Below are 27,429 nucleotides of genomic sequence, written 5' to 3' on the forward strand. Positions count from 1 at the left end.
TTGGAAAGCACAAGAAATTTTGCATGAATTTGATCACTCACATAGGCAGTTATACTTTGAAAACAATGTTTTTCGCAAGAATTACCAATGAAATAATGTTTTAGGACACAATTGAATTTGAAATAGGTAATGTTTTGAATAGATTTTTGAGTTTTATTGAAATCTTACATGAACAAGAAATTGGAAATACAATCACATCAAGGAACAAATTGCCACGGCTTTGACGTTTTAAGCCAAACAAATTTTGTAGGGCAGATTTTCAAAAAGGTGTGAAGTTATAACAATTTAAAAACACAGTTAACCTACTTCTAGGAATGCAAAACATACAATCATGTTATTTTCAATACAAGAAAACTTAATTTGTTGTAATTTCTTAAAACTACTAAGACAAAGCACTAGCTTTTACTTTTATGTACAGCATACTCCTATGTAGTCTATCCCAAATCAAAAAAAAAAAAAAAAAAAGGAAACTGTCCAAAACCAGAGGTTCTGCAAAATCATGATTGAACAGTGTGCCATTCCTGCTTTTAAACTGCTAAAATGAAGCCTAAAATGATAAAAGCATTGAAACCCCATATGGAGTTCAGGAATTCTGCAAGCCCAGTAATGTCCAAGTGCATTTATGAAAAAAGAAAACTAAGAGACTTGAGTATATATACAATAGAGTGATTCTTCAGCCCAATACAAATGGCAGCCAATTGCTACTGAAGGATGAAACATTAAGCCAATTTTGTTTTGAAGGATGTAGAGCTACAGCCAATTCTATGTTTCCAATATTCTCAATCCCTCCTCACTTGTCTACTTCCACTGTTGCCCATAAGTATCCTGATAAAATTCCTGGTTGTCATTATTGTAACCATAGTTACCGGCATAGTCACCACCTTGCTGGAGCGGCTGCTGAGCGATGGGTTGGGAGCCCCAGTTCTGCTGGTTGTTGGTCTGACGGCGCTTGGAATCAGGCTGGTTGTACCCATCTGCCTTTCTCTTGCCTCCTACGTTGCCCCCACGGTTGCCCCTGGCTCCACGAGCACCGCGTCCTCTCTGCTGCTGTGCAGGACCCCCTCTCCCACCCCTGGCTCCTCTCGGCGGTCCCATGGGTGCCCCCCTCTGTGAATAGCCAGCTCTACCTCTTGGTGGTGGTGCTCCCCGCCCCCTAGGTGGTGGAGGGGCACCTCTCCCACCCCTTCCTCCTCCTCCTCTTCCTCTTATAGCATAGCCATCATCATAGCCGTAATAGGGATCTTCATAGCCACCACGGTAGTCATGATAGTCATAACCATAATAATCATCATAATAATCTTCATAGCCATAGTAATCTGGGGGATAGCCATATCCACCTCTCCCTCCACGGCCTCTGCCTCTAATAGGAGGTGGCATGCGAGGTGGAGGGTAGTAATAATAGTCTTCATACCTATTAAGAAAAAGAAACATGCAATTATTTATCTTCAAAAGTCTCCCAAACGAAAGTATAAATTTCCCTTTGTTGATTAACAACACAAAATATGGAGGAAAGAAAAGTCATTCAGATTCTTCTAAACTAGCTTATATTTTACAGCAGAACTTCATTCTGCAGTATGACAGTAGTGCAAGAATGAACACTCACGCAGTACTTCTGGAGGCCTGTCTGGCAGCCTGACGTTCTTTCCTTTTCTTATCCGGTGGCTTTGCTAACACTATTTCAATTTCTTCCCCTTCTATCTCTTTCCCATTCATTTCATTCATAGCCTGTACAAAAAATTGGAAGAGAAACAACTAAAAATTTGTTTCCATTCAAAAGGAAACTAAAACTTACTGACAGAAACCAGATGGCTGGGCTGCTCCAGGCTGAACTATGCATGTGCTTCATTTCTGTGCTACTTTAACAGAACATTACATATTATTCTTTCAAGTCCCACTTTATTCACCAGTTACAGTGAAGCAACATTTAAAAAAATGTTCTCTTTATATCATAAGGTAACAGAATGGGATTAAACCATACTAAGCATTATTTTTAAAAAAATCAGACATAACACAATCACTTTTTATGGTCCTATATCCCCTAGAAATGTTCCAGAAATACTACTCACACTGACATGAACTTGTAAGCCAGGTAGAGTACGCGCACACAAGAGAGAGTATTTTTACATTTGGGCTTCCTAGCTAGTTGAATGTGCTACACGAGTGCCTCATAGGAAATCAACTATTTCTGAGGACACATACTTAAGGGGGAAAAAAAAGATTGAAACTTGGTGAACTCCTAAAGTGAGGCAAGAATCTTCCAGAAAAGTAACGTGCAATTTGTAATTATCAAATGCACACACAAAGAGAACTTAATATACACACACAAAGTACTTCCTAATTCTTTACCTGGAGTTACCTGCTTTGCATTTAACATTTCCAAGTACTAATTTTTGCATTAACAAAAGACTTTACAGGTCTGAACAGCAACATACCTCAAAAACATTAGAGATCAGGGCTATTTATTTCAAAGAAGGTATGAAAACAAGTAGACACTGGAATCAATAAGCCAATTCCATTCATTAATATCATAATAATGCTTTCATTAAAAAACAAACATCACACCCATACACAAAAATATCTCACAGAATTCATAAACCAATTTAGTGGCCATAAATCAGTCACATTGGGCAGGTGTGGTAGTATTCCAGCTTGTTTCAGAGAAGAGCAGCATTAGAGATGTTCTGTTGTACTGCATTTGATCTACCTTTTCTCATCTGCTTTCAAGTTTTCAGTTGCTCAAACGTAACGGAGCATTTAGAAGTAAGGTCTACTGGGGAGGGATGGGTAAGTGTTTAAAGACATACTACAATAAAAAATATCAGGAGGTGCTGCCGGCTAACCCTTTCTGCATCAACAATCTCTTACCCACTCATGGACGTGGTCTAAATCTATCCAATGAGTGACATTCATCCTAAGGCCAAACTCAAGAGTATTCTAAACCCTGTTTTGATGGGCAGGAAAATTAGAAGCTATTAAATAGTTATAAAATTATTAATAAGGTTGAGTAAAGAGACTTTGAACTGTCTAGGTAGCCACATACTTGCTCAAGACTCCCATGTGCAAAACACTTCCTCCCCTCCTCCTTCCCTCCATAAACTATGGATTTAAAAAACAGATGGAGTAATTTCTATAGAATTTAATCCACTGAAGTACCAACAGCAGAGATTAATGACCTTCTCAATTGCTCTAAGACACAGAGGAAGACAGCTTTGAAGCTTACAGTAATGACCTTCAATATCTAAGAAATAATTTGGGAGAAACCATCTAGGGAGCATGTAGAGTTAAAAATGGGTAATACGTTAAGGGAGTTGCCAGTGCCATTCTTCTCCCCTCCTCAAGGGATTTTTATTTTTTTTTTTTTATTTACCTTGCAACTTCTATTCAGTACTTTAGTCACTCCAAAACTACACACAGCCTTTAAATAGGGGTCTTTGAAAGACAACTAATACCTTCCGTTAGTGTTTCCTCAGAAAAATTGTCAAGGTTGATCTTTCTCCCCCAGCCCCCTCTTCTCTAGACTCTCCTGCATTGGTCTATACCTCATCTCCACTCTACTTGCTAACTTGCTACAGTTTTGTCCTTTGCAAGTTTCACAGCCTCCTAGCTACTTAAATCACAGGAACAAAGTTATTAGCGTTAAAATTCTCACAATGGGAACCCTATTAAATGGAGTCTACAAATTGTCTTTTCTAGATATTTACTGTAAAGAAATTTCTTAATACTACTGCTTGCATCAGTTTAGCCAGGAAAGAATAATCAGCCTACCTTCACTGCTGCACCTCTGTCCTCAAAATGAACAAAAGCATAATCCTTCAACTTCTTTACTCTTTCCAGCTTTCCAAATTCAGAAAAGGATTTCTCCAGAATTTCTTCCGTCACAGTAGTGGCCAAGTTTCTTACAAATAAAACTTTCACCTGGTGAAAAAATGAGAAACCAAGCTGTAATCTTTAAGAGTCAAACCTCAAAGGAAACTAACATAAATTAGTAAGATTTATTCCCTCCTTCTCTGCATTAAGAAATTTTGGGTAACCTTCTACATTCCGTACAAATTAAACAAACAAACAAAAAAAAGATAGCCTTGTAGTTACCTGTATGAAGTTTCTACAACTTCTCTCCTTCCACAGTTCCCTTCCATGACCAGAAGAATATTCAACTCTGATTTTCTGCTTCTGGGATGCTACAAATCCCAGTAACATTTTAATAAGAGACCTCAAGAGCAGTAAAGAGTTATCCCAAAACATAGGGATAAAGAGCATGTCATTCCCTATGCTGAACTTCACCTTCATCTCACTCTGGAAAATAGTTTTACAGAATACCCACAAGTATTCACTATGAGCAGAAGCAGATAATGAACAGACTGATGTGCCAACCCAGTAGGATAACCCTGCACACTACTAGTTTAAATGTGAACAGTTGGTTACAACAGCATGGTCCTAACATGTTACACAGGCAACTAGTTTGCAGTGCTCAGACCATGTCAGTTTGCATGACTTACTATCAAAATGCCTCAAAACTAGCATTGCTCTGCTGGAACAAATCTTTATCACTATGGCATAAAGAAATTCCTCCCAAAGCACAGAAGCACCCAGTTAAGTTTTTACTTACCTTTGCCATGACTTCTGGATCTGGTTCCTCTACTGGATCAGCCCATTCCACTGTCACAACGTTTCCCCAGACTTTTACTTTCCCACTCATCAGGCGGCGGCGAGCTTGTGCTGCTGACTTGTGATCCTCATATTCCAAGAAGCAGAAGCCTCGATTCTTCTTTTTATCATCAGGTTGATGATACAAAATTACATCCACCAAACCCTCTGAAAAACAGGTCTTTAGTATTAAGCTTCAAAAGGAAGAAAAAAAAAAAAAATCTAGTCTACTCTAAAATGCCTTCACTTGGTTTTTGTAATATACAGCCTTGAATTTAACACCTGAAAGGGAGAGGGAGCACAAGAAAAGAAAAAAAAAAAAAAAATATCAAAAGATATCCATCCAGTTTACCTAGACACAGGTCACCTAGCAGGTGAAATTCTCCAGAACAAACTTACCTCACAATTAGGCGCTGCAAAACATCAACCTGAACAGTTCACACAATGTAATTTTCTATATTTTGTTTTACCATTTTGACATTTTTGAAAAGCAGTCAGCATTAATACATGGCACCTCACTGCCTCCAGGGGAAGCTGGAAAGAATTTCTTCCACATCTCTCCAAAAAGAGGAGAGATAACTAAATGAATATTCACCTTCTGTTTTCACCATTTCCCTGAAGTATTTAACAATAGCAACCCTAAAAAAGAAGCAGTAGGTTAAAACTCTCCTACAAGAACAAGAGCAGCGATCAAGACTTTAGCCTCTTATTTAAAGCAGAAGCATCCTTCCAGTGATGAGCTGACTTCTTTTCTTCCTACTTGCTGCATATACTGGGAAACAACAGTGAAGAACTGGGACAGAAATTAACCTTCCGTTAACTACTTCTACAATAACATCCCCTCTAAAATGATTTAGTATTCCCTCATCATCATAATTCCTCAAGAATACTTCTCAGTTGTGAAAACAGAATCTACTGTAGATCCAGTTATAAATACAGAGCCTTCAACAGCAAGCTAGAACAGGTAACAGAATTAGACCTTTACTTTTTTTCCTGAGATCATTTGTGCCATTTCCATCTCAAATTGTAAGATTACAACATCATTCATTTAACAATCAGTAAAACAGACACTAGTCCTTTTACACTCCGCCATAAAATATAGCTGATATATAAAATTTCTACCAGAAATAAACTTGGAATCCAACTTAGAAATAATTTTAAATGACAACTGAGCACATGTAGCAAATAACTAGACCTACAAAAAAGAGAGACTCAATGGTATTTCGGGATCAGTGTGACAAACCTGCTAAGATGGTCTTACCTGTGACTTTACTGAACTCTTCCAATATGTTTTCTTTAGTCTTGTTCTTTGGAATTGACCCAACAAATAACCTGTTGTTTGCCACGGAGATGCATACTCCAAGGTGCTTCCCAGGACGGATTTCATAGTTGTCACACTAAGAGAATAAAAAGCCAATAATTCGCTTTATCCACAATAATGTGGATAAAAAGATCCCCCAAATCATAAAATCAGTTATTTTCTTCATGATGGACTATTTTTATACATAGCGTATTGAATTCACATTGCCCGAGAATCTGCAGTATTTGGGTCAGTATTTGCTTGGAAGAATGTTGCGGAGCTTAGGTTTTCCACAGAAACTTCAGAAGTTCTGCAGAATTGAAAGCTACAAAGAAACTGATGTACAAGGAACAACATGTAACAGACAAACTGCATGGGGTGAATTCATTCACCTACTGTTTATCTGAGACTTGAAAGATCTTTCTAGACAATTGTGACTGCTTCCTGTGCTGGGACTCAACATCAGTCATTGCTGCTATTATTAATCAGTATTATAGATTACTATAATGATGACTATCACATAGCATTATAGATACTATGAGTTTTTCCACTTTACTTTGATAGCTTTTAAACACTGAGCGTATTTGCTGCGAGATACTCAAAAGTCCAAATCAGTGTGTGACCTTGTCCCCCTTAACTCCCAGCACAGGGTTGTTTTTTTTTTTTTTACCTTGTAAAAACAGTAAAATTCATAGTCCTAGTAAAGTTTTAAAGTCTCCCATGAAAAAAGATTTCACCCACTGCTTCATGCTTGTATCCACAGCTGGATTACAACACTAACACTCATGATAGGTCTTTAAAGGTACAAGAGTTCAACGTTAAAAAAAAAGGAAAGAAAAAAGCCAAAAGAATTCAAGGTAGATATTATCTTTGTTTTAGACAGAATTTTCAAATGCAATCTAAGGGGATGGATGTTTGATCATCAGCCAGCTTCTGAAAACCTCACCCAATTCTTTAAAAGCAAGTTTTCAGCCACTTTTACCCTGGCTCAGACATAGCCATACAGATGACAAAGCAATACCTTCAGTAACCATCATATTCAAGAACAACTAGAACAATGCTAACGTATCACAGGCTATCAAACAAGATCACTTTAAGGAAGACAAAACCATTTCAGAATGTTGCTTCACATACAACAGTGATTCATAACAATAAAACTTTGTGTTCCAGTGCCATGAACTTAATCTGAATCCACTTTTACAATTATATTTTACCTTACAAAGCCATTTTACCTACAACCAATCCCATTCCCACTAGTACCTGCAAACACAAGCAGAAGGCCCACCTGGTGTAGAGAAACCAAGACTTCAAAAATTCAAGTTTATTTTCTCAAGAACCTCACTTTGCTATCAAGGATTAATTAGCTCCAAAATTTAGCATATGTCTGCCCCCTTTTCCTTTCCGCAGTATTCTGTGGAAAATATTTCACCTAAATACAAGCCTGGCCCCATTACCAAATAATGGTGGAGTGGAGGAGGGGGAAGAAAATCCAGATACCAAGACTTCAGGAATATATTCACACAAATTCACTTATTTGGTGCAATATCCAAAGTATGGAGGCCAGTCTTCTATCAGTGGCCCATCGCTTGCTACAACCCCTGTCACTTCAGCATCTTCCCTTTCATCGCCCTCAATCAGTAAAAATTTAAAGTAACACCTCTGAGCACCTTCAACTTGGTCAAAAAAAGGAAAAAAGTTTCAAAACAATTTTTACTTCCTGAGTGACAGTAACTCATATCCACCAACTTCAAAACACTGAAACCCAAAGCAATCAATTGCAAAAACATATTCTGTGCATCTCCTTCAGGAAACATCCAAATAGGTTCTCGAAAGGAAAAACAGCCTAAGCAGGGACATGCAATTCCTAGCCCTGGAAGAGGGCTAGGAACTAACCTAACAACTAGAACGATTTCTAAATGCATGAAAATATTTGAGGGAATGAACACTGGAACATTTAGAGGCAATGACTCCTTCTGAGAAGCCCTTACAATGCAACAGAATAACTTTCTCTAGGTTTCGGGGTTGGGCTTTTTTCCACCCAGCTTAACTAGATGTTTAGGTTTTTCCCCCATTCATTAGGATTGGCTGAATTCTGCTCAGGCAAATAAGATAAAGCATTTCACCTGTTTTGGTTCAAAGTACAAGCAGAATTTTACAGCCTCAACCAAACCCTTGGGAGATACACATAATTCTACTGCCTCCTTTCAGGCAGAGGCAAGGCCAAATCAACCAGAGCTCCAATCAGAGTGCTGTCTCTCATTTTAACTCTCTAGGGATTGCTGTGTCCTTTGCCAAATCACCTAGATGCAGGCCAAGCCAGGTTTCCATGGAGTGAGCTGACTGCATGACTGCCATTGGGAAGAACCAAAGGCCACTGTAAACCATAAAGAGCACCAAGTCAGAGACCTCCTCCACAGCAGCAGCAGCAAAACAAAGCTTCTCTAATCACTTCTTTATAGCAGGAAGGGTGATAAACTTTAAAACAGTGAAGCTTAAAGAATATATTTTCCACTTGTAATCAAGCAAGCTCTTATTATAATCACCCAAGTACTTCCAGCAGGCTACAGGAGACTACAGTCCTAGAAGTAGAACATTATTTGTATATACTAAATCAAATCAGGAGGCGATTTTTAAGAAAGTAAAATTTTGATTCTGTTAATGGATGCTTTAATGAAACACTTCATTATCTAAGAGATTACCAACATGTTTGCTGTCTACATTATCTTGTCCAGTCTGAAAATAAGTTACTCACCAGTTTGACTGCTTCCTGCGCTGCATCTTTACTACAAAAGGTAATGAAAGCGTAACCTCTGTTTTGACCAGAAAGAGGATCCATCATGAGGCGCAAATCCCAGATTGGACCAGCTTTCTCAAAGAGTGGTACCAATTCATCTTCATACAAGTCTCGGGGAATCTTACCAACAAAAACCTAAAAAGGAACAGGTCACTTAAACAAGGCTTTTTCAGAAATCCAAACTTAATTTTCATACCTTAAAGTTCCTGGGAAAGGAAGTACATTGCAGCATAAACCATCACAGCAGAAACACTGTAGCCAACCCTGCAGCCTTCACTGCAGCCAACATTATCCCATTTCCTATTAAGTCTTCTAAACCTCCCACTCTTAGTACTAAGTTTTACATATGGAAAACCTGGGTTTGTTATTTATATTGAAGAGGTGGTAAATTTCTGCCACTGAATAGGTAAATGGTTCTTACCTGGTTATAGTTTTGGCAATTGAAAACAAAGACCTTACAGGTTATGTAGCTGGGCATCCTATATTAAAGCAGGCCAAGGACTTCCTTGCTCTTGCAGTATTTTCAAATCATTCTGTAGCCTAATCTTCATTAGAAAGCTACAGAGACGGAAAAAAGTCTACAAAAATCCTTAAATTGCCCAATATACTTTTTCCACTTTTAGTATATACTGTGATCTTATATCTAGCCTGTAGTGGTTTCAGTTTCCACCAACTGAACATTTTAGTATTTGTCTGAGAAAATCTGGATTCCTCATGTTTTTGTTCCTTACACAGAGCAACAACAATAAACTTTGGTGAAGTTTTGTTAAGGAGTTTAATTTCTTCAGCTGAGGTCTCCCCAGAAAGCTTCACCCTCCTCAAATTGTTTCATCACTACACCTCTCCTCTGAATTCTCAGAATATCCGAATTGCTAAAACAATCAAAACATTCCAAACACCCATTAAGATCAAATTCTATTTATTTTACCTTCAAATATTTTTTGTAGTAAAAAAAGCTAGAAGTCAACCTTTTCCATCTAGGCAAGGCCTTGCCATAGTCATATCTAGTACTGAAGGCTTAGCAGACAATTCCCAAACTAAAGACACTCAAAATGCCCATGTAAGCATGGATATGAACATGAGGAGACCATGATGACTGTGATTTAAAAAAAAGCGTGGAACACAAATTATTTTCCACCAAAGGAAAGCTAGAAGCTTTAGATGTTTCTTTATGTTATATTGATATTCCTGAAATTTAGTTTCCAGAACGTTTCTTTCTCTTAGCTTAGCCCCTCTCAGTTCAGCGTGAATGCCAACTGACCATGGTTTATTTGTTATTGAGGAAAAAAAGGAACAAGATTTATCACACAGAGTGAAAACTGAATGAATGCCAGAGCCAATAGGCTTTCCCCATGTCTCCTAACTGTAGGAATTTCTAAGCTTTTTGAGGTCTCTTGTCATTACCTGGAAGTTTTCATTCCAAACCCCATGCACAGTTTTTAAAGAAAAAAAACTGGAAGTGCACAAGATAAGAACTCCAACTTGCCACCAAGACAGTGAAACTGTCACTTGAACTCTCCACAAACTGTAACTGTTTTTAAGTCAGTCAAATGTAAAAACTCAACATTAAATTCTTTGTTTCAGATGCCACTGTTTCCAGCAGAAACTGAAGGCTTGAGAAAAAAAGAAAACCCTAATCCAAATACAAACTCTACTTTTCCAGCTATTTAGCAAAGATTTACCATCCTGAAAGCTTCTGTTTCCTCCTTTCTTTCCAGTCTCTTCGGCTCACTCTCTACAAACTTTAGATCACCAATTCCGCAAGACTGCTACTACAGTTCAGTTCAGGTAATACACTCTAGGAGCTAGTATGAGAAACAGAATTAAGGATTTAATTTGAATACATTCATATCTGACCTATATTCTAGAGTAAATTCCATTTATAATGGAAGGACTAGATAACTCTGTGGGAGTAATTCACATCTAAGTGAATTTGCTTTGAGCATGTAAACTTAATATGTTAATGAACTACAAGATCAATATTAGACATGACAAACACCAGGTGAACATCTTGCAAGGGTCAGAAGAAACATCTTCAATAACTTTTGTTTAGATATGTTGATAAGCTTGAATAAAGTTGCTGAAACACCAAAGAATGTAAACATCACATCTTGTTTCTTTTAGTTCCACAACCCAAGTTCTGTGGCAAAACTTTGAAAACTGGCATTATCAGTGAAACAATATAAGAGACCTTGTCTTGTCTATCACTTCTGAGCCTTCATTGGAATCACTGTCCATAAGACAGACTTTTTCCAGTTTTGCTTCCTAAAGGACCTGTACAAAGTAATCAAGTACTCCACTTCTTCCTTATTACTGTTTTAGAAGATTAATTATGAAAAGCCTAAACTAGGAAAAAATTCAATTTCAGTTTCCTGAACAACTTTACTGAACATTATTGTGGGATGCAATCCACTAGATGATGTGTCCTTCAGTTATTTCAACAACTGACGCTCTTCTGTTGTCATCGAAAGCTAACAGAAGTGTACTGCAGCATTGCAAGAGCTTCTTCAAAACCTCTCTCCTTTTAATAGTGCTCTTCATGTGCTTTGCAGTCAATTTTTTCCTAAATGCCAAATTTAAGCATTAATTAGTGTAGGCCGCATGACTCCATCTCATCCAAATGTACAATCTTCATTTAAAAAAATGGAAGTGGAAAAAAAAACTCTGGCACAGTGGAAAAACCTTTGAACCTCCACAGTTCTGCCAGTACAAAAGTGGCATTCCATTTGTGTACTAAATTCAGCACAAGCTTTGTCTAGTTCAACTCCTGCTAGGTTTATTACACCATCACTTCTTAAGTTAAGAGTTATTACAGTATCTGATTCTTCCCATTCAATTTATTATGGACAAAAGCAGACTAAATTCCCCAACATCTCCAGTAATATATAATTCCTTAGATTGCAAGTTAGCCTCACAACCCTTCTTGACTTTGTTACAGATTCTGACCATGCACCCACAGAGGAGCAGATGCAATACCAACTTACTGTTCACAGAGCTAAAAGTAATTTTGCATTTTTGATAACAACATTCAACGATTATGTTTACCATACTTATCCAGTAAATTTCAGCTCTGAAAAGGACACCTAGCAATTCCTCCATTTTATACAGTCTAACCAAATAGATATCTAACCTTGCACATCATGTTAGACCATTATGGGCAAATAATCTAGTAACAGAGTTTTCAAGTTTTTATTTCACATCACTGAAAAAACACTGAAATAGAAGTCTCTCAGAACTTCAAGAGTAGGACTTACTTTATCTGGAGACCCCTCAATAAAACTGAAACCAATCCAGCAATTAGTAGAGACTTAAGCCAACTACTCTCCTCATGCTAGCTGCACCACACCAATTTTGAAAAGTGCTTTCCTCCTATCCCTATTATAGTTAGGTAAAGGGCTGGTATTCTTCATTCAGCAGTGAAGCCTCCTGTTCTTCAAATCATGTCTTAAATGGTATTCTATTCATTTTCTCCTTAATTTTTGGTGTAACATTAGTCTGGGCAGGCCATATGAATGTCTGGGGTCTTTTTACCCCCCTCTAAAAAGAAAAAAAAAAAAAAAAGAAAAAAAGAAAAAATCCTTCACTTTTCCCAAATTTAACAACTACAAGCTCCTCAATCAGCAGACTGAAGGAGGGAAAAATACATGTTTTAACCTGTTTAGCAAATACAGGTCAACCTCATTAGATACTACCCACAAATGCAGACACTACAGATACCATGCTCAATCTACCATCCAGCATTATCCAACTGAAACACTGAATGCTTGTCTTGTTTGGTCGAAAGCTTCATCATCCCTGACTAGTAGTGGACTTATGACCAAAATTCCTTTTGTTCCTTATATACTTAAAAAACTCCTTGCTGTGACTGAATTGAATGAAATATTTGTAACATTTTCTTTCCTTGTCTTGTCCACACTTAATTTCAAAAGTTATTGAAATCGCTATGTAGATGTTACTACTGTCAATGCGCCATCCAATGCTGCTGAACAACTGGTTTATTTTAAACCACAAAAAGACAACTTCAAGTTGTTTTGTGTAAGAAAAAAAATATATATCCATTAAAGAATACCAAAACCACACCTTTTTTGGCATTGCTTGCATATACACCCAGTTACCATCTTTCAGTTCAAGGACCCATTCTAATCATTTCTCCTCACGAAGAAATTTATTTTTCTTCATGGAATACAAATATTTCCTTTAGAAATCAACCTTACTGTGATGGTTCTAAGCATCTTCTTCACAGTATACATAAAAGATTCAGCATCTCAAAGAATGGAAAATAATCTACCACCTGAAAGAAGTTCAAGAGTTTGCCCATTTTCTTAAATATAATCTGGTGGTTTATAGAAGAACCTCCAAAAGAACTCCTGTATCAAAGACTAGTCACAACAGTGTGATTGAGAGTACTCAAAGTGTTTAGAATAAACTACAGAACAACCTGCTAGGGACCAAAACCTTGCAGGATAGGTAAGCAAGGAAATACACAGCTCAAGCCATTTCCATATCCAAACTGAAGTTTGTGCATAGTTTGCTAGCAAGATGCACAGGTCCAATCATGACCCTGAATTTCCCACTGTGCTTACTGACCAGACTTTGTCCTTTGGAAAGGGGAAAATAAATAAATAAATAAATCTTTAAAACCTTTCTGTCTTTAAGAACAGCTGGAATAACAGGAGGTAAAAAAAAGCAGAGAAAAAATATCTTAGAAATTTTAAGAAAAAAAAAAAAGCACTGTACAAGCCCCTTGAGGATAAACAGTTATCAATGTTTGCAGATGCAAATGACAAAGCCAGCATACGGACAGAAGGAAACACTCAAATAACTGTTTCTATTCTCATCAAATAAACACTCCCATAAATGTCTCCAAATATCAACATCATGACCTCACTATAAGTAAAATGCTTTACATTGAAGCAGCAAGTCCTTAAATAAAAAAAACCTCAAGTTTAATATCAAATCCTATTGCAATTTTTTTCTGCTCCAAGCTTCTGCACAGCTCTAACTACTTTGTCTTTATTATAGAATCACATTTCAGAAAGGTCCAGCTGCTCTAAAAGCCCACTCACTTGAAAAAATACATCGGACATCCAAAACATTCACTGTGACAATTTGTGAAAGTTCAACACACTGAACATACTTAAGAATATTTATCAGTATTTCAGTTTTACTGCACAATGTTCAAGTATGTATTGAAAGAGAGTTAAAGCTACAGTTAACACGTAATGAATTCCACATTATGTTTTAAAATGACAAAGTAGTTGGTGTATAAATATTTACAGCAGGAAGATCTGCTAAACCTTGGGGGAAAGAAGTCTACCTAGTATGTGTCTTCTTGAAATCAGTAACAGCACTTGGGTATCCTTAACAACCAGAGGTTTGCTATTACTGACATCAGTGACAGCTCTGGCTCCAACATATGTGAACTAGCACAAACTATGAGAGCTTCAAGCACAAAAGATTCATTGCCACAATCCAAAGGGATACATCTCATGTTCTTTCGTATTTTCACCCACAGTATTAGAAGAGGCATTTACACCGCTGTATAACCAGAACTATCGAGGACAGAAGAGAAGCTGTTCTCAAAATCTTAAGAAAATGAAAAAAAAACAACCAAAGAAAAAAAAAAAGCAAAAAAACACCACCAAAAACACAAAACAAAAAAAAAAAAGCCAAAAACCACCACACAAACAAAAGACCAAAAGACCCACCTCATTCGTTTGGGGAGGGGGGGGGGGGAAGAAGTGCCACAATAACTTCCAGTCACTTGTGTTCAAACACGCTCTGCCCAGTCTACCAAATCATGTTTAAGTTGTTGATTACTATGCCTCAGAGCTCAAAAGCAAGAGCTAAAGACTAGATTTAATAAAGCATACATGTTTCAGCAAGGTGTTCAGCATCTCAGACAGTTAAACCAAGCAGCTTCTCTAAAGCAGTATTCAGTCTTTAAAACCTATAAAATGCCAGAAAGAAGTTAATCTGGTAGAGGTACGGTTTCTATAGTTGGCTGGGTTTTGCTACAGCCTCTAACGCAGGAGCATTTACATTCTTATCTGAAGGGAGTTTCCACAAGCTACCTGTTCTAACAAGCTTCAGGAAACTTAAAAGTACAAAAATATACTCATTAAAGTATTAAGTGCCACCAATTTTACAGCTTTCCTGTGACTCCCTAACAAGGCTAATCATCACTAACAGGACAGAACACTTACGATCAGTCAAGTATTTTCAGTCATTAATGGACTAGAATAGTTCAATCGGAAGGGACCTACAACAATCACCTAGTCCAACTGCCCAACCACTCCACAGCTGACCAAAAGTTAAACCATATTAGAAGCATTTGGATAATGCCTTTAATTAAAAACACTGAGAGGCTTGGGGCATCGACCGTCTCTCTAGGAAGCCTGTTGCCGTGTTTGACCACACTCTCTATAATGAAATGTCTCCTAATATCACATAAGTAAGAAAGACTGATTAAACAGAAGAATGCTTTCCTCTATACTACTTTAAACTTTCACTTGTAATATTATTTATTTTCAAGTATCTCTTCTTTATCAGTCTGCACAAACAAAATAACAGATTAGTCCATATATACTAACCTCTGTTCCAATACCAGGCTGAACACCAGAATACACAGTATCGGGAGGAGGGCCCCCATACTTCCTCTGTCCTGTAGTTACATCCAAAGTGTAACCAGTCCTCTCTAGCAAAGCCTGGAAAAAAAATTGTCACATTAGTTATGGGGGGGAGCACAGCAGGTTAAAATATAAAGTACAAAAAAACGTGCCCCAAGATAAGAATTTCCATATCTACTCCATGCCACATTTGATAAGGTGTATATGAACAGACAGAACCTACAAAAAAAAACCTGTTATTTGGGGGGGTTAAAAAAACACCACCACAAACAGCAACATTTGTTTTATACTACAAGGTCACTGGAAAGAACTTGTTTTTCTTTTCCCTCATTTTCCATTTATATGTAGTACCCCAAGAACACCAGGCAGTTCTTTTTACCCACTCTGTACTTAGGTTTTTGCACAACAGCAGAGTTTCTTAATATACTAATACCTTGTGGAAGTGTCCAATCAGTCTCAAAGTAATTTTATGAGTGCGTAAAAGCTTTAATATAAAAGGACAACTAAGAGAATTCTTAAATACATATCAGTATTTTCACAGATCTTACCTAACATTAAGTTCACGCATTTCAGCAATTGTGTAATCAGGAAGATCCGTATTTCAAACAAGCACTCTCTTTTGAATCTCTATCATGCATACATTTCTTTAAAGCCAAGTGTGAATACACTTATCCAGGCAGTACTGATACTTTTTAAGTACATCCAAAATTACTTCGGTTTGCATACAGGTAATATACCAGGTAGTACAGAATAATCCTTATTTTCTAAATGTTACCTTTATCTTTGCTTCATCTGGTCCCTTTGTTGATTCCTGTACTTTGCTGCCTTGTTTCTCTCTTTGCCTGTAGGTCTTCATAACTCCACATAAAAATGCACTTTTGTTCTGTAGATACAATTTACAAAATAATTCAATTGTGCATATGAAAAGCCCTGGGAATCCACTGAATCTTACACTCCATACCTTGAGGTCACTATATCAAGCCAATGCAATAAACAAAATATCAAGAGAATCCTCTAAAAAAAAAAAAAATATCAATTAAGTGAATAAACTTGTCAGACTGCAAAAATCACCAGATTCCAGGTAGTATTTTTACCTTATTTTCTCAATAGCACACTCATTTCTATTATCTGGGAGCTTCTGCTTTGCATTCAGATACCTACACATTTAAGGCAATTTTTAACAGGCTTGTGATTTGGGTTTGAAATGTTAGAATACAGCAACATCAATGAATTTCTAAGTTACAACTCTCCTGCCGATAGTGCCAGAACACTATTTATACTTATGTGCTCACACTCCTGGAGCTCTCACCTTACCTGTACATGCGACAGGTCACTTTCTTTAAACTGCTGTAATACAGAGAGGGCTCCTTCTTCATTAAATTCCCTAAGAGCATCAATTGCTCTTTCATCAAGATCGACATAAGCTACCAACCCTAAAAGTTAAAGATAAAGAAGTTACAGATTTCTATTGAATTTCATAAAAACTAAGTACTATGCAGTTTGCTTTTAAAGTCAAAAAGTTACGTTCCATAGCAACAGAATTATGCATTTAATACAATTACATTTTCCTACACAAGTATATGAAAGAACATGAGTACAACAATGAAAAAAGTTAAATTAAAATGTATATACCTAAGCACTAACTGACGTGCAAGATTATACCCCATGTATAACAGTTTTCTAACACTCAGGAATCCAATCTGCTGCATAAAAGCAGTATTACACACCAGGTTTTGAAACAGTGAACTCTGGCTCACTTCTAATAATTTGGATTTTGTTTGTTTGTCTTTCATTTTAAGCTTTACACTTCCTTCCCTTGAATGGAGTTGTTCTAGTGTAAGCTGACATGTGAACATTACAGGTATCCTATTGTACGTGAAAAATGAGCTAGCTAACTGACAATCAAATACTTATGAAGCTCTACCCCACAAAATATTAGGAAGTAGAATGGTTTGTTCAGTCTTTCCTCCAACTTCAAAAATCAGCAGACTTCCTATATGTCTTTTTTTTCTTTTTACTCATCTTATTGCTCTATGCAATTCAAGAGCTAGAGTTCAAAAAGGTATTACTTCGAGTCCTGCTATGTACCCGAAAAGGATAATGTTAATTTTACAGGTACAGACTCCCCCAAGAAACATTGGACCAGTTCTGAAGCACTTCTGCTGTTTAAGGATCTTTACAGGTAATTTCTTTCCTTTCATAATGCACCTGCATAAACTGTGGAGCATAGGAAGCACAGACTAAGATTTGCACTTTTTAAACTACACAATGAAATTTAGGACAGATACCAAGAACTCCACATACTTTGCAACAGCTTGATGTCCAAAAGTACACAGATTTAACTGCTACTTGAGTTCAAAAATGCACAGTAGTGCCAAGCCCAAGGACTACATTTCAGAAGTGATCCTGCATATTGGAAGGCACCTGTATCTTTCATATAAGACCTCAGCAGATTAAAAATCCCAAAGTTCAACCCCAAATTTAGCTCGGGTGTCAAAAGTAGTTTGCTTCACTGACAAACCCCTGCACAATGCGAACATCTTCAGTGGCATTAAGGAAGTGTGAATAAATGTCTTCAGGTTACTCATGCAGTGGAATTATACTAGGTAGCCAAGTTCTGGGCTGACAAGCTTTTAAATCCCTTGAGAACTCCTCACGACACAACCTAACTGCAACACGTGTTACAGCCCCACAAGTTCCTCTGCCCAGGCATTTATACCTTCTCTCAAACCATCAAGTGCACATCATTGTGGCCCACAGTTAGAAAGTGCATGTCTAAAGCCAATAAAAGCTGCTAAAGGCTTGATCAAAGCTCACTGTGAATGACTTCCAAAAGACATCATCCACCTGAGCCAGACTATCATACTGAAGATTGGTAAAGTATTGTTTTTGAACTGCCTTCACTTGATCAGTGGGATTTTGACTCTTTTCAACAAAAACTCTCATCTTGCCAGCAAGGCATTGAAGTCAGCGCATAGAGCATTTCTACTGCTTCTTGTAAATCTGTTCACAGAACACACTCTAAAGAGGAAAAGGAAGCCTGTCTATAGGACAAAATAATAAGGGGGTTACAAAAAACAAAATAGAAAAACCTTTGTATATAAAGAAACCTCTCTAGAAGTTGCAGAGACCACTTGCTACCAGCAAGGTATTACTCAATTTGCTAGATAGCTTAGTCCTCTACTTTGTTGAAAAGCAGTTAGTGTCAAACTGAACATTTCGGTGTAATAACCAACATGGATTAAACTGTCCACTCAGAACTAGAGAGAACAAAAAATCCACAGGCAGACTCAATTCAAATGTAGTCCCAGGCAAGACAAGCTAGTTGCTTCCCTCACTAAGTCACCTATCCAGCCTTTGAGTGTTTAAGAACCACTGTGAGGAGTTGACAGTAGAAAAGTAAAAGCAAAATGATGATTCGGATTGAAGAAAAAAAATGTACAGTTCAGTATGCTCAAACATACATCTTTATTTGACAACATCTAAGAAACTAGTGCTCTGTGCCCTAAAGCAACTAAGATATCACATACAACACTAAGGACGTGTCAAGTAATTAGTCAATGTCAAACCCAATTTGCCTTTAGGGAAGTCAAAGTAGCAAAACATTCAGAGCTACACAGATCAAAAACAATGATTTTTTAAACCTTAATCTATAAAAATTTGAAAATGGTATGCCCTCACTTTCATAACCAGTCAGAAACAAGAAATGCATATTATACCTGTCTGAAATATTTCATCAAGTCTCTCTGCCACCTTCTGTGGGAGGCCTGCCTCTATCAGTGTCTTGTAGTGTTCTGTGTGAGTTACACTGGAAGTATCCATTGGTTCTTCCTCTTCTTTTAACTGTACCGCATTACCATTCACCTGATTAGCCATTTTATTATGCTGCTGGAAAAAATTCAGGAGCTATATTACAATAAGCCAGAAATAACTAGTTTGTAGGACAATGCATGATTTATCTAAACTAATTTGTATACATGCTGCAAATGACCTGTATCAAGTTTTATTTAGTACTTTTTGGATGCAGCTGATCTAAGTTTCAAAAGAAAGTACAACCCTTAAGACTGTGGAAAATGTACATGGAAGAATTTACATAATTTTTTAAAAATGTACTTCATGTACATAACGATGTCTAAACTTTATCTGCTGATTGTCAGTAAATTAGCTGGTAACCATAGCAGCTAGAATGTACGGGGATACGATAATAACAGCCTTCAACGAAGAATCAGAAGAGCTAGTGCTATTTTCATTTCCCACTCCTCTACTTTTAAAACAATCGTTTAAAATTTAGTGAATACATAACCCTGCAGGGTAGCTTAATGTATAAAAATGTCAATACTTGTTTGCTAATTTTCACTTTCTTGGCTTGTTGCCATGTCTTCCTTCAAACCCAACATGCTGCATAAGACTAGCCAAACACTTTCTTACAACACTGTCAGAATTCAGTAAGGATAGAAAATTGCACTCTAATGCACATTATTTGAAGCTGCTACTGAACTGTTCCCATGCTTTCAGTTTTATTCAAATAGAAGCTCTACAAATCACAGGTACTTTTTTTAATAATATATAACTTATTGGTTTAAAAGGAAGCCATGACTGCAGCATCTTCAGTTCTTATATTAATAAAAAGACTTGCTTTCAGAATTAACAAACTGATTCCAAATATGTGCACTGAGAAATGCACAACTGTCTTCTCAGACAATTCCAGTGGGCTTTGCCCAATTCATTAAAAACGGTTTCAATTTCTCAATTAGCCAGCCAGCTGACATTTAGTACTCTCGAATAAAAAGGCTGACAAGAGACAATTCAACTACCCAGCAGAGAACATTGGGATGATCAGCTGTTAAATTCAGAAATGAAATGAGCCTTGGGCTTTAAAAGATAGGGAAGAAGTTGATGATCAGCAGTGAAATGGTAACCAGATAGACATATGCAGCATGGTCAGAGCAATGCAATTAAATACTAGAATACGGGTATGAAGATGATTCAAGAACAGTTCTTTTAAAAAATGCTGAAGCCTCAAGCTATTTACTATGCTGCAAAACAAGTCTCCAAACACAATCACACCTCTAACAGGCACTTGTATACCCATCCCTTCTAGACTACAGCTCATGAACTTTTTGGAAAATATCCTATGAAGATTTGCAAGCTTGAGCAGGGGAAAAAAAAAAAAAAAAAAATCATTTTTCTTCAGACAGAAAATGATTTTACTAAAGCTGTCTTGACTTGAAGGGCAATTTTAGATAGGTGTAATACAGCCTCACATTGTTTCTCTGTCAGATGCCACTTGCTTTACGCAACGGTGAAGAAAAGTAAAGTTTTTTGTAGCTACATAGCACATAAATATACACATACATTCTACTACCTGACAAAGAGAAACTGCTTTCTAACCAATTCAGTTTACTTAAAAACAACTGTGACTATAGCCTAATCACAGAATAATAAAAAATGCTACCCGAAGACTACAATAATGCTTACATTACAAGTATTAACTGAATTCTCAAAACACTAACTGAACATGAAGGTTCTATAGTTTACAAAAATCACGGAGAACATACATTAGCTAGATGTCTGCTTGTTAGACAGCCTCTGCAAGATCTCAAATTTGAAACAGTGCAGGGCAGAGGGGCTTTAGTTAAACTGAAAATGCTTTGGGTACAGTACCGTTCCAAATCCCTCTTCTCAAAGATGCATAGGATGATATACACAAAAGAGATATATAGAGGGGTGTCTTCTGTTTTCACCTTTTTACTGCCCTATAAATGAATTACTTACACATATATTGTCATCTCTGTACACAAAAAAAAACCAAACCCGAAACCAAAAAATCCACCACACCAAGAACTGTGAGGCTAAGCCAATAAATTAATACAAAAAAGTTACTTGAAACAATTGCAAGTACCTTCTAAACTTCACTGGTTTATGGTGGTGCTCCCAGACGTTATGTTTTTTTTGTGAACCCAGACAAGCTTTCAAGTGTCACATACTCAAAAGCTTAGCACTGTTCTCAGTCTTGCCTATAACTGAACAAAATGTTGACAGCTATTCTGTGTCCAGGGAGAAACACCTCATTTGCAGTTCAATAACTCAAAGTTCTGACAGGCAAGATTTGCAGCCTAATGGCAGGAAAAGATATCTACCTACATGACAAATATACAGCAGCGTGTGGAACAATATCTAACCCTTAAGTATCAGACTACTACACAGCACCACAGTTATCAAATGCTTTTTTAAATAGGCTTTTGGACAATGTAAATTAAGTCTCAGCATTTTAATTCACTAGCTGCATGGTTTATTTTTGCTTAATAATTAGTATCCTCATAAAGAACTTAAGTCAAATGCAGTGCATGTTCACCAGCCAGAAAAGTTCTGTTTGGGTGTTCAAATTTTAGCTATTTCCTGTCACACAAACTTAATTTAGAAGACTTTCTTCAAGAAATTTACTCTGGAAAAATCTGAAGTGACATAGCTGTCAAAATATTCAGGTCCTGACAGTATCCTTTAAGAAATTTATTTCTTTTCGCAGTTATAGCAATAGATTCCCTGCTGGCTTTGCAAGCTTGACCTGAAACCTGAGATTAGACTAACTTTTCTTCCTGACTGATCACCATCAAGCAAAATCACATCTCTTACAATACTGAATCTGCATTCCGAGTTCAACAGAGATACATGGGTGAAAGGCATAGCTGAAAAAGATCTTTTAGCTCTCCCTCTAGATAAGATGTAAGCTCAAGGAAAATATTTTTAACTGAACTTTATCAGTAAGGAAAACACACAATGAATTTATTAACATTTTTGTTCTCCTCTAAAAAATATTAAAAGCATACTAAAGAAAGAGAGAAATGATATCTATGTTTGTATGCACGGTGTGTCCATGTGACTCAGCCTATGACAGGCCAGGCCACACAGAAGAGCGCCCACATGCACTCAAGACTTTCATCTGCATTAAGTAACTCAAATATCTAGAAAAGAGGGAGACTGGTTGAAACAAACAAGATTTTAAGTGTGGATTATAAGTAAAGGATTATGTATATTAGTATGTGTGGGATATGTATTTGTTTTTAAAACATGCTGAAATGGATGAATTTAAAACAGCGTACACAAAAATGTGCTTACCAAATAAGCAGCAGTAATAAATACACATTGGGGGCAATTTTACATAGGCAAGGAAAATTTCCACTGGTGCCACCTAGCTTCACCACCTCAAAGCTGCAGAACTCTGTGTGTGGGGAAGGGGAGGGTTGCCTTGTTTCAAACTTCACACTGTTGCCAACAATGTTTTTCTGAAGATCATGAATGATAATAAAACAAGTTTTTAGCTATCCACTATCTTCCACCTAGAATTCCTACATCTCAAAATAGTAATTTGCCAAGTGACTACTCCCTTTTTTAAGCTCTAATCATATGACAAGTAGGAGGTTAAAACTACAAGTGCTTCTAAGTTACCCAGAAACAAGCTTCTTTTTCATGTTTAATAATTCAAATGGCTCAAATAGTAATTTTCCTAGAAAATGAAAGAAAAAAAAAATTAACACACACCTGAGCCTGGTAGTGTACAGCATCTTGAAAACAGAAACTTGATCTCAGCCTCAATCCAACAATCACTGATTGAACAGCCATGATGTTACTATTCCCTGTATTTTATACCATGCTTCTAGCAGAGGTTGCCACCCACAGACTATCTAAGTATAACTCCATCCAATTAATTATAAATTCACAGTCTAGTTAACTAAAACATGCTTAGTAACAACTTAAATGAGCAGGAATGGAAATTTCTGGCAAAGGGACAATATCTCAAACTCCCATAATCAACTTCACAGTGATTATCCACCAGTACTGTCTTCTGTTACATAACTTCTGATCTCATGGCGGAACTAAACTGTACTTGTTTAGCTCAGGTGCACAGGAAGCATAACTAAAATCATAGATAAAAACTTTGCACTAGTCATTCAACTCGCTTATGTTACTACTCCTTCTATCCAATATGTTATCTGTGTCAAACATTTCAGTTGTACCACGTTAAAAACAGCACTGAGGGGAAATTTGGGGTTGATTATTTTTTGTTTTGGGCTTTTTTTTTCCTGGTTGTTTGGGTTTTTCTTTGATGAACCACAAGGAAACAAGCTTAAACCCTATAAAGTTATGCCTTACACTTCAAGGAGGTTCTTGTCAAAACAGGAAGATGAGAAACACATGAGTGAGGGGAAGATAAGAACTCACATTAAAAGACTGAACTGGGGGTTTATTAAAGCCTCACTTGTTCACAAACACATGGCACATCCCTTTATTTTTTACATTAAGTCATTATAGCCATATGTACCATAGCTTATTCAACCACAGAAAGTACATTTTTAATAGCTTACTTATGATATACTAAGTGTTTATTAGCATGAATTACAAGAAGACTTGTTTCGAAGTTATCACACCCTGAAGACCTTTACACGTTAGCCAGGTTTCCATACCAGCATTTCAGTAGCAGACTGTCTTTACGACTAAGTGTAGTTAGCACTTTCATCCCTCCAGCAGAGTTCTCAGCCTTTCCCAAACCATAACCCCATAGAATGAAAAAAATCTGAAAGCACCCATCATGATGCTAAGCCAGAGACCAGCACAGCCCGTACAGAAACTATGCTTCAGTATCTACACAAGTATCATCGGGAGATGACTTTACCACAACAGGTTAGCAAGGTGCACATCGGTGCCACTAAAATACAGCACTGACTGCATCAGCAGCTACTACATCCTGCTAACCTGAACTATAAAGCTTGTACATGTTCGTCCCTAAGTGGAGCTGGCCCTTTATAGCTCATCTGGTTGTTTGGGTTGTACAGAACTTTAGTGGCACTCCAGTTCAAAGCAACACTCCAACAAAACTGAGCTTTGCTCTGACAAATTTATCCTCAAAGATTTTTGCCTAAGAAAGCAGGGAGTATTACTTTTTTGGACAAAACTAGTAAATTGAGTGTTAGCGGGATGATCAAATATTATTCCAACAGTGTTCGCATCTAGACAGAAGAACTGAGAGATAAGGGTATTAAGAACTTATGGGAAATACAGTTTCCAGGATACAAAATTATCAAGCAAACTCTGCTAGTTTGCAAACACCACAATTTGCATAAATGAAAAAAAAAAAAATTACCCTGCAAGATGCAGAAATCTAGTTGGATTACCTTTACTTTTAGAAGACATGTAAAAAATTGAGTGTTACACAAAGCGTAATCTCAAAGGGGGAAAAAAAAAAAATAAAAAAAGAGCTTCAGAAGCATTAACATCCTTTGCAGCACAAACACATCAGTGCTGGCAGGATGCTTTAATATAGTATAGGGGGGAAGGGGAATCCAAGCAACTTTTTCAAAAGGAGTAGTCCAGCACAGCTTAAGTACATAATTAGCCACGTTCAAAACCTGACAGGTAAGAAGGGCGCTACGACCCAGCGATCAGAACCTCATTTTAAAAATAATCGTAATAATGGCGTATTTGTGCAAAACCGTAGAAAGTTTAGTAAAAGCTTATGGTAAAATAACATTTAAGGAAAGCAATGTCTTAGTAACGAAATTCTGGATAATTTCTCCTTCGGAGTATTTGATAAGTGTTACTCTCACCCCAAGCATTAAGCGCGAACCTGAAAGCTACGAATAGGTGCAGTGGTTTTCCCTCCCTACAGCCGGCTCTATCGCAAATACCCTACGCAAGATCCGCGAGAGCACTGCGACAGCAACGCGTTTTCTGCCGAAGGCTTCCTCTGCTCACCGCAGGCACGGAGCAGCGCGGAGCGGAGAACAGCCGCTTAACCGGGGCACATGAGCCCCGCAGCTCCGAGCGGGGATCGGGGACGGGCCGATTCCCTTCGCAGCGGCACCGCGAGCAGAGCGCGTTCCGGCTCCCCGCCACATGCACACCGCAACCGCACGGCCAGCCGGAGCAGGGCCGCCTCAGCCCGCCCGCCCTCCCCACGCAGGGCCCGCGCCGAGCCGGGCCGCCCTCCCCCGCCAGGCCGCAGGGCCCGCCCCCAGGGCCGCTCCCCGGCGCCAGCTCCCGCGCGCGGCCGACCCGCCCGCCCCCGCCGCGGCCGGCGCCCAGCGACGCCCCCGACCCGCTCTCCTACGCGGCGCGAGCGCCCCGGGCCCGCCTCCGCCAACGCCGGGCCTACCCGCAGCCCACGGCTGCCTACCCCGCCGCGGGGCCTACGCGGGAGCCCTTGCCCCCGGCCACGGAGCACCCACCCTCCGCGCGAGGCGGCCCCCCGGCGCCCCCGGCATCCCCCGGGGACTCACCGGAGCGGGGCCTGCGCGGCGCAGCTCGGGCCCAAGCAGCGACGGCAAATGGCGCGCGCTCCTCCTTCTCCTCATGGACGGCGGCGCGACCCCGGCAACACGCGGGGTTTCCCGGAACTGTTTCCAGGGACCACTGCTTCACCCACTCAGCACCTCCCGCTCTCGACGAGCAGCGGTCGGCGCCTATGAGAGACGGGAGGCGGGACGCGCCGTTCCTCCCGGAGACCAATGAGAGGGAGGCGCTGTAACCAATCGCGCAGCGCCTTCAACCCGGCGCGCCGGTAGGGCCGGAGCTGGGGCGATTTAAAGGGGCAGCGCCGCCCGTGGCCTGCGAACAAAGGGAGTGCGGGGGGCGCGCGCGCGGGGTCGCCCCGCCCGGTAGGGCGGAGCCTCCGCCTGAGGGCCGCGCGCGGGCCCGGGGCCGGCGGTGCGGGGCGGTGCCCGGCAGGGTTAACGCCGGCCCCGGGGGCGGGCGGAGAGGCTGCTGCGCGGGCCTGACTCGGCCCAATCGCTCCCGGGCGCTGCCGCCAGCGCTGAGGCTCCCGCCCGGCGCTGGGCCGGGGCGGGTCCCTCCGCCCGCGGCGCCTGCCGGGCGGAGCCGGGCGGCGGGCTGTGCTGGAGCCGTGTCCTGCTGTGAGGCAGCCTGCGGGCCCGGAGTGAGGAGGGAACGGTGTGTAGGGGCAGCGAGGGCTGCGGTGCGGGGCCGTTCAGGAGGGGCTCTGGTGTCTGGGCCTGCTATTCTGTAATTAATCTGTGATTAAATGTTGTTGAGGGATATTAATTGCTTAGTGTAAGCAAGTAAATTTTAAGTAGAATAAATTACTTGGGGTTATAATTTGGTGTGACTTGTGCTGCTGGCTTAGCTCCATTTAGGATGGGTAGCTCGGTTGGCTGAAACCTGTAGGCTGTGAGACAGCTGTTCTTCTTAATAATTTTCCTAGCAGGTGTACAGTGTTGTTTAGTCTTTTATTATGGGAAAGTGCTGGATAGCAGACTGATGTTTTGGTAGTGTTTCAAGTCCAGGGCTTTTCGGTTGCCCATGTTCTGCCAACAAGGGCAGGTGCACAAGGAATGTAAGCCAGGAGATAGAGGCTCCGACCCTCTCCTGAAACTACAAACCAACAAGATAAGAGCTTGCCTGCCTGGACACAGAGGGAAAAAAAAAAAAAAAAACAACAACAAACAATTAAAAGACCCCAGACCAAAAATCACCATTTGACTGAAAGGCGCGTGGACAGTGCATGAAGGTCATGTGAGGAGCGGGTGTATGGATCACAAGGGTATAACTGCCCAGGGATTTCTTTGTTCAGGGTCCCTCTCTTTGGAGGCACCCAGCCTGGGCTGTTCTTGCTGATGTACCTTCCAATTAAATTAATTCTTTTATGAAATCTGACACCTGAGACCCCTGTGGGAAACCTAGGGTCGACCTGGAGAAGGAGGAAGCATGCCTGGGATTAAGTGTATGTGTGACACCATGAATGGTGTGTGCATGCTCGGGCAACAGCTTCTCCTTTAACAAGCGTAACTTGCCTGCTTACCTGATTTGCATGTTCAGGCTCTTGATGCAGTAAATACATAAGTCTGGGGGAAATCAGCTTTTTGGCACTAATGGTGTTGCGCTATCTTCATCTCCTTGTTCTGCCACTGTGTGACATGGCAGTGAATATGCACTTGATCGAGCTGAGTCCCAGAGTACAGCATCAAAGTCAATCCAGAGAATCTCTGTGTGTGTGTGTGTACATATGGTCATGTGAACTGTCCCTCTTGAGTCTGGTAAAATATAAGCAG

At 39.3% G+C, this 27,429-nt stretch overlaps 1 protein-coding gene across 3 annotated transcripts; it reads right to left on the bottom strand.

The window, feature by feature from the left end:
* Positions 1–25,764, bottom strand: HNRNPR (heterogeneous nuclear ribonucleoprotein R). Of its 3 annotated transcripts, none has more exons than XM_082494033.1 (11): positions 25,642–25,764; positions 19,087–19,252; positions 16,682–16,800; positions 16,143–16,250; positions 15,332–15,445; positions 8,697–8,873; positions 5,906–6,041; positions 4,607–4,812; positions 3,766–3,915; positions 1,604–1,725; positions 1–1,411 (listed from the first exon to the last, which is right to left on the bottom strand). In XM_082494033.1, exons 1-11 carry the CDS (start codon positions 25,714–25,716, stop codon positions 799–801), a joined length of 1,986 nt encoding a protein of 661 aa, XP_082350159.1. In that variant the 5' UTR covers positions 25,717–25,764; the 3' UTR covers positions 1–798. The 3 variants fall into 3 exon arrangements, with proteins under 3 accessions (XP_082350159.1, XP_082350157.1, XP_082350158.1); XM_082494031.1 differs by having other exon boundaries at positions 19,087–19,255; positions 25,642–25,740; XM_082494032.1 differs by lacking the exons at positions 16,682–16,800; positions 19,087–19,252 and having other exon boundaries at positions 25,642–25,717.
* Between the last annotated feature and the right edge of the window lie 1,665 nt (positions 25,765–27,429).

This window comes from Vanellus vanellus, assembly GCF_965231255.1.
Source record: "Vanellus vanellus genome assembly, chromosome: 22".
Classification (NCBI taxonomy): domain Eukaryota; kingdom Metazoa; phylum Chordata; class Aves; order Charadriiformes; family Charadriidae; genus Vanellus; species Vanellus vanellus.

Coding starts and splice junctions, on each gene's coding strand:
- HNRNPR (XM_082494031.1), bottom strand. CDS start 25,716: ATGAGGAGAAGGAGGAGCGCGCGCCATTTGCCGTCGCTGCTTGGGCCC. Junction 8,874..15,331: donor AGCCTGGTATTGGAACAGAG/GTTAGTATATAT, acceptor GTTCCTTTTTAG/GTTTTTGTTGGTAAGATTCC. Junction 1,726..3,765: donor ACAGAGGTGCAGCAGTGAAG/GTAGGCTGATTA, acceptor TTTTTTGTACAG/GCTATGAATGAAATGAATGG.